The sequence below is a fragment of the Myotis myotis genome, unplaced genomic scaffold (genome assembly GCF_014108235.1).
Source record: "Myotis myotis isolate mMyoMyo1 unplaced genomic scaffold, mMyoMyo1.p scaffold_m19_p_2, whole genome shotgun sequence".
Classification (NCBI taxonomy): domain Eukaryota; kingdom Metazoa; phylum Chordata; class Mammalia; order Chiroptera; family Vespertilionidae; genus Myotis; species Myotis myotis.
The window spans coordinates 63,369,614-63,382,348 of NW_023416324.1; the positions used below are offsets into that span (position 1 = coordinate 63,369,614).

Below are 12,735 nucleotides of genomic sequence, written 5' to 3' on the forward strand. Positions count from 1 at the left end.
CCATTGTAGCAACAAATAATTTCTCTGTTTACTGGAAAACAGAGACTGGCAGTTACTTTTTACAGTAAACAGCAAAGGATGTGGTTTTGCTAATGTTATGGGATACTTGAAAGCATATTTCCAAATTGGGTAGCTCAGCTCACAAGAAGGTTTGCTGAAGTGTTTTGTGTCTACACACACACACACCCCCATAATTAATAGAACCGTAATTAACACAAGTTTCTAATCGTAGTTTTAGTCTTTTAGTCAACTGGCAGAAAATGACGAAAAAAATGAAAGGTTTCTTTAAAGCTATGCCAAATTGCTCTGGAAAGAACCCAATGTGTTTGCAAATAGGGCAACCATGTATTTCAAGTACAGAGGACATGATTTTCCTGATGACCATCTTCTATAGCCTACTTCCCAATCAATACCCATAGATAAAAATAAAGTTAGTTTAAAGATGCTTCCATGATACAGTGTACACAACTAAAGAAACATCATGCTAACAGGGTCAGTCTGTTTGGCTTTGTTGTTCCTTTCTGTTTCTAAACAATTTCAAGGCAAATAGTAAGGACCAAGAAGAGAGGCAAAAGCAGATCCTTCTCAACCTACAAAACATAAAATTATATCCTTCTTCCTAGAACTATTCTGGTTCTTTTGATAATAAAATTATATCTTCTAGATAGTATTTTAAAATTCAGTAATGTGTATAAATTACTCTAATGCTGTTGGTGTTAATGAGGTGACAAAGTAATCCACAAAATAATTATTACCCATTGGAAATTCAATCTTTGGGTTTCATGAATATATCTGGCTTTCAGGTCTTTTGTCCCATTTTTAAGTACTGTAATTCTAAGACTAAAGGAAGTCATGGGAAGGAAGTTTCAAAGATCACTATTAATACTTCACCTAGTATGATATGCAGGCTTAAAAACATTAAGTTCAATTATCACTTCCTCTTGAAGTAATTTCCAAGATCCCAAGGCAGAATCTATTGCTCAATTATCTGGGCTATCACACCATTTCACCAACTTTTTACATAGCAATTCTTACAACATTTTGTGATTTTTAAAAAAATTCTCGCTAAATTGTAACCTCATCCATGAGACGGACCATGGCTTAAAAATCTTTATAATCGCCCTAACCGGTTTGGCTCAGTGGATAGAGCGTCAGCCTGCAGACTGAAGTGTCCCGGGTTTGATTCCGGTCAAGGGCATGTGCTTTGGTTGCAGGCACATCCCCAGAAGGGAGTGTGCAGGAGGCTGCTGATCGATGTTTCTCTCTCATTGATGTTTCTAACTCTCTATCCCTCTCCCTTCCTCTCTGTAAAATATCAATAAAATATATTAAAAAAATCTTTATAATCTACATTTAGTACTTGTACTAACACATAGAATAAACTCAATAAATGCTAATAAAGAATTCATAAATAAATAAATAAATAAATGAAAAATGTTTATATATGTATCAAGTTCAAATTCCCGAGTATACAGCAGGTGAATGACTAAAACTAGACATAAGAAATTCACAACTCCATTCTCTATACTATATCTCTATCTCAGCTTCCATTCATGCTACTATTTATACTTTTCAGCTTTCTTTACTATTAGTGATACCTTCTGCCTTGATGTCAAAAAGGTACTGCAAACTAAATATACCCAGAATTAAACTTCTTTTTTCCCCTCCTCCAAAACCGCTCCTACTCCTGAGCTTTTAATATTCTTTCAATAATCTATTCAGCCAATATCTATTGTGCTCCTATTATGTGCTATAGATTTTGTGATTATTGTGATATGTATAAAATCAATTAGTCTCTTCTCTCAAAAAGCTTACAATCTGATAGAGATATAAGCAAACCAGCAGTTATAATATATACTAAGATAAGTGCTTGATATATTTTTTTTCAGGAATACAGAGAAAGGTTATCTTGATTAGATTTGGGAGGAACAGGGAAAGCTCCCTGGACAATGTGGTATGTGATGTGAAGGTGTCAGCTAATAAAGTAGGGCACAGGAAGATAGAAAAATATCCAGACAAAAAGAACAGCATGCAGAGCTCAGTGAGATTTAGACAAGCATGGCACAGTTTGGTACACTAAACAGTTTAGCTGGAATAACGCCTTCAGAAGAGTGATGGTAAATCTATATCATGTGCCACAAAATGTCTGGTCAATAATAGGCCATGTATATGGCAGTGGTCCCATACGATTATACTGGAGCTGAAAAATTCCTATTGCCTAATGCTGCCATAGCCATCCTGAAGTCAGAGTGCAACACATTACTTGTGTTTTTGCGGTGATGCTGGTGTAAATAGACCTACTGCATTCCGGCCCTATGAAGATAGAGTACACACAATTATGCACAGTACATAAGCCTAGCTGATAAAGAGGGAATATGCAAATTGACCCTCATGCCATCACAAAGATGGTGGTGCCCATAGCCATAAGATGGCAGTGCCCAGTCCCCTCAGCCCCACTGGAGTCCCCCTGTCCTTTCAGCCCCACCGCTGACAGCAGGCAGCAGGGCATGGGGGCTTTGCTGCTGTAGTGGCGGCAAAGTCCCCAGGCCCCGAAGACAGAGAGTGGACAGCAGGGGCATGGGGGCTTCATCCATGTGGCGGCGGCAAAGCCCCTAGGCCCCACAGACAGTGGACAGAGTGGTGTGAGGGCTTCATCACCATGGTGGTGGCGAAGCAGTCAGGCACAGCAGAGAGCAGAGTACCACGAGGAGTGGGCCTAAGCCGTCAGTAGGACATCCCCTGAAGGCTCCTGGATTGGAGAGGGTGCAGGTTGGGCTGAGGGACCCCGCCCCCCCACCCCCCCGTGCACGAATTTCATGCACTGGGCCTCTAGTACTTAATAATGATAAGAAAGGACTATGTTACTGGTTTATGTATTTAGTGTACTATCCTTGTTATCACTAGTTTATTGTGTACTCTTTCTACTATAGGGAACTTTGTGTAACAAGTGAAGAACTACAAGCCTTAACCTAGAAGCTGTGATTACTGAAGGATTTAAGCATAAGAGTGACATGATGACATCTATACTTTCCAAACATTATTCCATCAGCAACTTGGAAGTAGCATTGAAAAAGTGCCAGACTGGAGGCAGGAGGAACACTTGGAGGGCTATTACACTGATCCTGGTGAAAAATAAAGAGGGCCTAAACTACAACATTGGCAGTGAAAATAATTTTAAGGGCAAAGAGAGGAAATTTTGAGTCAGAGATCAGGATAAAGGTGGTAATTGATGGTATGAGGTCATTCAGGAGTCAAGAGCGGGTTTGATGCAAAACACATGTAGAACCCGAACATTTAGGAGAAAGAGGAATTCTTCCATGGAAAGAGAAAGGGCAAACATTGCTGTAGATAGGGAAAGTTTATAGATGCCCAATAGGATTGCCAGATAAAATACAGGATGCCAAGTGAAATCTGAGTTTCACATAAACAATGAATAACTTTTAGTAAATGTTCCAAATATTTATTGCAACTGTGTTTTCTCACAAGTTTCCTTTCCCTGAATGCCATACATCTCACTTGTCTGTTTGCAAATTCCTACTCATTCATCATGTCAGATCAAGTGCTACCTTGTCTACAAAGTGTAATCTAAGTCCCCCAACCCTATACTCATATAGTATTACATATTATATATTATTCATATCCTATATAATAAAGAGTTAATACGCTAATTAGACCAAACAGCAGAACGACCATCTGGACATCCTTCCAGACGACCATCCAGACCACCTCCCGGATGAAGCTGGGGCTGCGAGGGCCAGCCAAGGCTGGGAAGGGCTGTGAGGGCCTGTGAGGGCCGGCCAAGGCTGCGAGAGGCTGCGAGGGCTGGCTGAGGGTGTGAGGGCCTGCAGGGGCCTGCTGGGGCTGCGAGGGCCAAGCCCCTTGCACGAATTTTGTGCATCAGGCCTCTAGTGGTTAATATAAAGATTTTCCTGCATATCTTTCTCTAGATTGTAAGTTTCTTGAAAGTAGGGATCAGAACTTTTCATCTTTGTAGCCCTAGGGCAGTGATGGCGAACCTATGACACGCATGTCAGAGGTGACACGCAAACTCATTTTTTTTGGTTGAATTTTCCTTGTTAAATGGTATTTAAATATATAAAATAAATATCAAAAATATTAGTCTTTGTTTTACTATGGTTGAAAATATCAAAAAATTTTTATATCTGACATGGCACCAAAGTTAAGTTAGGGTTTTTCAAAATGCTGACACGCTGAGTTCAAAAGGTTCGCCATCACTGCCCTAGGGCATAGAACCACAGTTGTTACACAAGAGGTAGCCAATAAATATTTGCGGATTGAAATGGATGTCCTATTTCAGATCTTCAGATAGTCTTTTCTAGCTTTTTTCTACGTCATTTCCTTGCCTTAAATTTATCTCCTATTTATTGCATCCTGACACAAGAGGTATCTTTTTAAAACATAAATCACCAAGGACACTTTACTACTTAAATATCTTTGATTACTTCATGATGCCCAGGGATAAAGTAAAAACTCTTCATGATGGTATTGAATGGTCTCCACAATTTAATTCCAAAGATAAGTGGTTGAGAGATCAGACTTTGAAATTGCACCTGGGTTAGAATCCTGGCTAGGTAGTGATAGTTATGTGACTGTGGAGGAACAACTTAACCCACTGTAAAATGGGAATAATATCTACCTAATAATGCTGCTGTGACGATTAAATGAGATGTCTGTAAAACGTTTATTATTGTACTACATAGCAATCTGTGAGGGGGATACGTTCAAACACTCTCACTGAATGCCTGAAACTGTGGATAGTATCAAACACTAAATATATTGTTTTTCCTATATGTGTATACCTATGGTAAAGTTTAATTTATAAATTAGGAAGAGTAAGATATTAACAACAATAACTAATAATAAAATAGAACAATTATAGTAATATACTGCAATTAAAATTATGTTAATGTGTTCGTTCTCTTTTTCTCTCAAAATATCTTATTATACTATATTCAACTTTCACTTATAGCTTCTCTTTGACATATCCAAATTGCAAGCATCACTACTCTTGCACTTTGGGGCCATTATTAACTACGATAAGGGTTACTTGAACATAAACACCAATATTGCCACAATCAATCTGATAACCAAGACAGCTACCAAGTGGCTACGAGGTGAGCAGCACACACAACCTGGATGCTCTGGACAGTGGGATGATTCATTTCCTTGATGGGACAGAGCAGGGCCACATAAGATTTCATCACACTAATGAGAACATCATGCAATTTAAACTTATGAACTGCTTATTTCTGCAACTTTCAATTTAATATTTTTGGACCATAGATAACCTTCCACAGCAGCTGTACTTCATAACCTGATAATTCTTCAAACTTCAGGCTTTTTAAAAAAATCTTTCTATATCTTTATTTTCTCAATACTTTATCCTATCTAATGAAAGAGAAACATGGTAATTAGCCGTACATCCCCTACCCTTCCCATTGGCTAATCAGGGCAATATACAAATTAACTGCCAGCCAAGATGGCGGCCGGCAGCCAGGCAACTTGAAGCGAACATGAGGCTTCCTTGCTTCAGTGACGGAGGACTCCAACATTCCCCGCCTGCCGCTGCTGGCCTCTGAGCTTGCAGTTTGAAACACTGTTACAAATATAGAAGCTAAACAAAACCTCAGAAACCTGCTTTCAGCCAGCTGGGATCTCAGAGTTGGAGTTGAAACAGTGTTTCGATTATAGAACCCAAACAAACCAGATACCTGCTTTCAGCAGAGGAGGCCTAAGAGCTGGGGCCAAGCCTCAGAGCTAAAGCTGGCCCAGAATAAAAAAGAAAAAAAGAAGAAAAGGAGCAGTTGGGAGCTTCAGTCACCCGCCAGCCTGAAAACAGCCCTCAGCCCCTCACCCAGACTGGCCAGGCACCCCAGTGGGGACCCACACCCTGATCCAGGACACCCTTCAGGGCAAACCAGCCAGCCCCCACATGTGCACCAGGCCTCTATCCTATATAGTAAAAGGGTAATATGCCTCCCAGCACTGGGATCAGTGGAGCTGCAAGGCCTCCCGGCACCGGGATCAGCGTGACAGGCGGCAGCACCCAAACCCCCTGATCGCCCTGTGGCTCTGTGTGTGACAGGGGGCGGGGCCACAACCTCCCTATCGGCCCTGCTCTGTTTGTGACAGGGGAAGGCGCCCCAACCCCCTGATCAGCCCTGCTCTGTGCCTGATAGGGGAGAGCTCCCCAACGCCCTGATCGCCCTGCGGCTCTGTGTGTGACAGGCTGTGGTGCCCCAACCTCCTGATCGGCCCTGCTCTGTGTGTGACAGGATAGAGCCATAACCTCCCCATCGGCCCTGCCCTGAGTGTGCGGCACCCCAACCCCCTGATCCGCACTGCTCTGTGTGTGACAGGGGGTGGTGCCCCAACTCCCCTATTGGCCCTACTCTGTGAGTGACAGGGGGAGCTCCCCAACCCCCTGAGAGACCCTGCTCTGTGCATGACAGGGTACGGAGCCCCAACCCCCCTGATGGGCCCTGCTCTGTGAGTGACAGGGGGTGGTGCTGCAACCTCCCCATTGACCCTGCCTTGAGTGTGACAGGGGGCGGTGCCCCAACCCCCCAATCGGCCCTACCCTGAGCATGACTGAGGGTGGCATCGCAACCTCCCAATCCGCCCTGCTCTGTGCATGACAGGGGGTGGCGCCCCAACTCCCCAATCAGCCCTGCTCTGAGCCCGACCAGGAGCTGCACCTAGGGATTGGGCCTGCCCTCTGCCACCCGGGAGCAGGCCTAAGCCAGCAGGTCGTTATCTCCTGAGGGGTCCCAGACTGCGAGAGGGCACAGGCCGGGCTGAGGGACACCCCCCTCCCCCCCGAGTGCACAAATTTTTGTGCACCAGGCCTCTAGTTTATTATAGCGTTCATTCTATGTCAGCCTGCTTGCCAAAGCTTGGTATTTAAATTTTTGACAGTAATGGAAGTTTAAAATGCTTAGTTTTTTAAAAAAATATATTTCATGCTATATCAATTCCAGCACACCTAGGCTTTTTATTTTAATCTGTGGATACTTTATGAGCACGAAAGGGTTTTAGTGGTCAGAACACTTACATCCATTTATTATATACTATGGCTTTTTAGGTATGTCTTTTTCACCTCTTTAAAAATACGTTTTCAATGATTTATGCACTTTTCAAACACTGTCAGCCTAATCTAAATCTAGACTAAACCAGAAAAAGAGTTTTTCAATGACCTGAACCCAAAAGACTGGATAACATACTTTAACTCAACCAAGGACACCATAAGAACCAGACGTGCAAACTACTTCCTGATTATCTTGAAACAAGATGTACATAGTTCATTAAATGCACCTGAGACAGATCAAAAATGTCCAGAATAGTTCTGATTTCCTAATATATTTTTTAAGCAATTCATTGAAGTATGAGATAGAAAACTATAGATATCATACTTTTTTCTTATTTTACCTTTGATCCTTCAGGGCCATTTTGTCCAGGAATACCAATATCACCTGGAAAACCCTAGGGAACATAAAAATGAAAAGTTTATTCCATAGCAGATTACTTTCAATCTATTAAGCATATAAAAACTCCCTTTGCTTTTCTCACATGTACTCCTCAAAAACTCAATATTAAAGATTAATTGTTAGGCAGTTAACATTGGAATACTAAACTTACAAAGTGTACTAAAACAGAGCTTGCTATATCAGGCATTCATAAACAATCCTCAGACCCCTAATCCCTTCTAAAGGAGTTGGAGTCTTATTCAAAAAATCATCTACAACTTGGAAAAAAAGACAAAAGGTCTGTAACAGGCCTTTTCAATGCCACATAGGACTCAGAGCCACCAAAGGACTCACTGTTTACTAACTACATGGTAGCTGGTAAATTTTTGTTAGGTAGTGGTATAAATAACTAGTGTCTGATGAGAAAAATAACCCCAAAGATTATGGATTAATATACAGGGTTTTAATCAATTTTATATCTAACTCAACTATCTTATTCTAGCATTCCCATATCTAATCTAATAAAAGAGAAACATGCAAATTGACTGCACCTCTGCTATGTCCCAAGCCACACCCACCAGCTAATCAGAGTGACTATATGCAAATTAACCCAACCAAGATGGCGGCCGGCAGCCACAGAGCTGGAGCAAGCAGGAGGCTTGGTTGCCCTGGCGATGGAGGAAGCCAAGCTTCCTGCCTACCCTGGCTGGCTGTGGCCTCTGCTCAAGGCAACAAAGTTTCAATTATAGAAGATAAATAAATCCCAGATACCTGCTTCTAGCCAGCCTCCACTGGGAGCTTGGGTGGCTGGGGGCCATGGCAAACAGCCAACAGCCCCTCACCCAGGATGGCCACACCCTCATGGGGTGAGGGTCCCTGCTGGGGGGCTTGGCCAGCCTGAAAACAGCCATCAGCCCCTCACCCAGATTGGTCAGGCACTCCAGCAGGACCCCACACCCTGAAAGGGGTGTGGCCAGCCTGCAAACAGCCATCAGCCCCTCACCCAGGCTGACCAGGCACTCTGGCGGGGACCCCCCACCCTGAAGGGGGTGTGGCCAGTCTGAAAACGGCCCTCAGCCCCTCACCCAGGCTGGCCCCCCACCCTGATCTGGGACACCATTCAGGGCAAACCAGCCAGCCCCAACCCGTGCACCAGGCCTCTATCCCATATAATAAAAGGGTAATATGCAAACTGACCCTAACAGAAGAACGACTGGGAATGACTGGTCACTATGACACACACTGACCACCAGGGGGCAGACGCTCAATGCAGGAGCTGCTCCCTGGTGGTCAGTGCGCTCCCACAGGGGGACCTCTGCTCAGCCAGAAGCCAGGCTGACGGCTGCCAGTACAGCAGTGGTGGTGGGAGCCTCTCCCGCCTCCTCAGCAGCACTTAAGGATGTCTGGCTGCAGCTTGGGCCTTCTCTCCGCTGGCAAGTAGACATCCTCTGAGGGCTTCCGGGCTGCCAGAGGGATGTATGACTGCCAGCTAAGGCCCAATCCCCTGGGGAGCAGGCCTCAGCCAGCAGGTGGTCATCACCCTAGGGGTTCCAGACTGAGAGAGGGCACAGGCCGGGCTGAGGGACCCCCCCGAGTGCACAAATTTTTGTGCACTGGACCTCTATCTATACTAATAATAGCTTAAGTGGCCGTCACACCCTCATGCATCACACCCTAACGTCATCACAAGATGGCCGTCACAAGATGGCCATCACAAAATGGCCACACACACAGTGGAAGCAGGGCCCAGCGGAGGAGGTGGGTCATGGCAGGGGAGGGCAGTTGTGGGCAATCAGGCTGGCAGGGGAGGGCAGTTGGGGGTGATCAGGCCAGCAAGGAAGGGCAGTTAGGGGCGAACAGGCCAGCAGGGAAGGGCAGTTGGGGGCAATCAGGCTGGCAGGGGAACAATTAGGCATCAATCTGGCTGACAGGGGAACGGTTAGGGGGCGATCAGGCTGGCAGGCAGGTGAGCGGTTAGGAGCCAGAGGTCCCGGATTATGAGAGGGATGTCTGACTTCCAGTTTAGTGCACTGGGCCTCTAGTCTATATATATAAAAGTCTAAGTGACCGGCCAACAGGCCAACCGGCCATGACCACTTAGGGGCAGACACTCAACACAAAGGCATGGAAACATAGAACAGACTGATGAATCTCAGAGGGAAGCGGGAGGGGAAAGGGAGGGAAGAGATTAACCAAAGATCTTATATGCATACTAGAGGCCTGGAGCACAGATTTGTGCATCGGTGGGGTCCCTTGGCTTGGCCTGCGGGGATCGGGCTGAAACTGGCTCTCCAACATCTCTGAGGAATCCCGGATTGCGAGAGGGCACAGGCCAGGCTGAGGGACTCTACTGGTGTGCGAATCGTGCACTGGGCCTCTAGTATGTCTATAAATACTTATCTCCTCAAATGTTCATTGAATTCATCTTAACCTCTTACTGGTACCATCATTAATTAATGAGGTGAATAAAATTTCTGACCCATGTTTACTTCATATTTTCCTGAGAATCATAATTTTTCCTTTCTGGAAATTATGCTTTAGTAGACTAAAATAGTTGGTTTAAGAAACAGAGATGTACTATAATGTTAAATAAATTCTGTGCTGAGAAAAGGCCTAGAATGTTACTCTAAAATAATTAATCTTCTTGCTGAAATAATGAATTAGATTGTTGTTCATCATGACCAGTTCAATAATAATAATAAGCTAAGGATTGCAATTTTAATTTGATTGCAATTATATTTATTTTGTCACATATAAAGCTGTTTCTGTGTTTCCTGTGGACAGGGACAAAGAAATAGAAAGTCAGAGAAGTTCAAGAATTGGCATCTTTAAAAGTAAAGGAGGGTCCAGTGAATGTAGGCTAGAAAAGGTAGTTCAGTGGAGGTATCAATATGATGGTAATAAAAACTCCCACAAGAAAAAGAGAATAGCAAGGTTGATTCTGAAATGCTCTTCTTGGAAAGAAAAATCAAAAGAAAGGATACTGACTCATCCAGGTTGGATTAGGGCAGACATGCCATTACTCCAATTTAAAAAAAGGATTCTGTAGAAAAATATATCTTGGTAACATTTCTGGCAGAAAAAAAGGCAGTGGTAACAGAAAGACTGATCACAAAATCAAATTTCTGAAAGTTTTGGAATAGAATATGTTTAATACAGACTTGCTGACTACTTTTCTAATTAAAGGAAATCAGGTTCACTTATGCCTACTCTGTCTTAAATCATTCTTTCTTCAACTGGCAGACTAATGCTTTAAATAAAAGATTGAATAGTATTTTACTTGTAAATCTTTCTTTGACCCCCATACCTTGAGTTAGGTCCCTTGTATGAACTCTCATACCATCCTGGGTCCTATCAAGTCACTTATGTAGTGTTTTGGCTTGTTTTGTTTTCCTTGTCAGATTATAAACTCCTTGAAGTCAGTTTTATGTTGTATTAACATTCATATTCCCCACAACTAGTGCTAAAAATAAGATTTTTGTTGTTGTTGTTGAATGACTGATTTTTTTTGAAAAGAAAAAGGACAACATGCTTGGTGGCTACTTTCAGCCATTGGGTACAGGTTTTCAACCACTGATTCAGAGCATCTCCATGGAAAGCAAGAACACTATCTAGAATCCTATTGAAAGAACTCTAGGGAGGCATGGAACAGACTGACATACCTCAATGTGGGGGTGGGGGATAAATGAAAGAACTTATATACTTATATGCATAGCCCATGGACATGAGCAATAGAGGGGTGAAGACCTGGGAGGGGTCAGTAAGGGCTGGGAGGAGTGGGGGGGAAAGAGGCAGAAATTGGAGATATAATACTATCAATAATAAAATATACATTAATAAAAAAATTTTAAAAAGAACTCTAGGAGCTTGGAGAGGATCCCATTGGCCAGATAGGAAACAATATGAACTTCAATAAGTATAAGAATTGCAATGGATGAAAACATGTCAAATATGTTTGAATTCATAAGTTCATAATGCTACAACAACAAAAACACTGTGTATGTTTAGAGGAGGAAAGGGAGCCAATTCATTATTCTGAAAACTGGTGAACAAAAATAAAGAATCAAGCATTTATTCTACCTTTCCTATATATATTATGCCACTACTAACCAAATAGTAGATAAAGGAATGCGTTCCAGCCAATAAAGAAAAAAGACCTTCCTAGAAGTGGGATTACCGGGTCAAATGGGAGTTCTATTTTTAATTTTTTGAGGAAACTCCATACTGTTTTCCACAGTGGCTGCACCAGTCTGTATTCCCACCAGCAGTGCATGAGGGTTCCTTTTTCTCCAAGTCCTTGTCAGCACTTGTCTTTTGTTGATGTGTTGATGATTGCCATTCTGACAGGTGTGAGATGATACCTCATTGTTGTTTTGATTTGCATCTCTCTGATTATTAGTGACTTTGAGCATGTTTTCATATGTCTCCCAGCCTTCTGTATGTCCTCTTTCCAAAAGGTCTATTTAGGTCCTTTGCCCATTTTTTGATTGGATTGTTTATCTTCCTTTTGTTAAGTTGTATGAGTTTCCTATAAATTTTGGAGATTAAACCCTTATTAACTTTGGCAAATATGTTCTCCCATGCAGTGGGCTCTCTTGTTTTGTTGATGGTTTCTTTTGTGGTGCAGAATATTTGATGTAGTCCCATTTGTTTATTTTCTCCTTAGTTTCCATTGTCCTAGGAACTATATCAGTGAAGATATTGCTACAACATATGTCTGATATTTTGCTGCCTATGGATTCTTCTAAGATTTTATGGTTTCCCATCTTACGTTTAACTCCTTTATCCATTTTCTAGGAATATATTCCAAGAAACCAGAAACACCAATCAGAAAGGATATATGCACTCCTATGTTCATAGCAGCACAATTTACAATAGCTAAGATTTGGAAACAGCCTATGTGCCCATCAGCAGATGAGTGGATTAAAGAACTGTGGTACATGTACACAATGGAATCCTATGCTGCTATAACAAAGAAGGAACTCTTACCATTTTCAACAGCATGGATGGACCTGGAGAGCATTATGCTAAGCGAAATAAGTCAGTCAGAGAAAGATAAATATCACATGATCTCACTCATTTGTGGAACATAATGAACAACATAAACTGACTAACTTAAGTGGATCCAGAGACATAGAAGCATCAAACAGACCATCCAACCTCAGAAGGAAGGCGGAGGGGGGGGGGAGGCGGAGAGGGGCAGGGAGGGGAGGTGGGGGGGGGAGGGGGCGGGGGAGGAGTTGTTGGT

At 42.8% G+C, this 12,735-nt stretch overlaps 1 protein-coding gene across 1 annotated transcript in view; it reads right to left on the bottom strand.

Annotated features, from left to right (window-relative positions):
- The window catches only part of COL24A1 (collagen type XXIV alpha 1 chain), a 304,137-nt gene that overhangs the window by 189,770 nt on the left and 101,632 nt on the right, over positions 1-12,735 (bottom strand). The window contains exon 19 of the mRNA XM_036348461.1: positions 7,450-7,503. Coding sequence (XP_036204354.1) covers positions 7,450-7,503 — 54 coding nt within the window. The remainder of the gene's footprint in view (positions 1-7,449; positions 7,504-12,735) is intronic.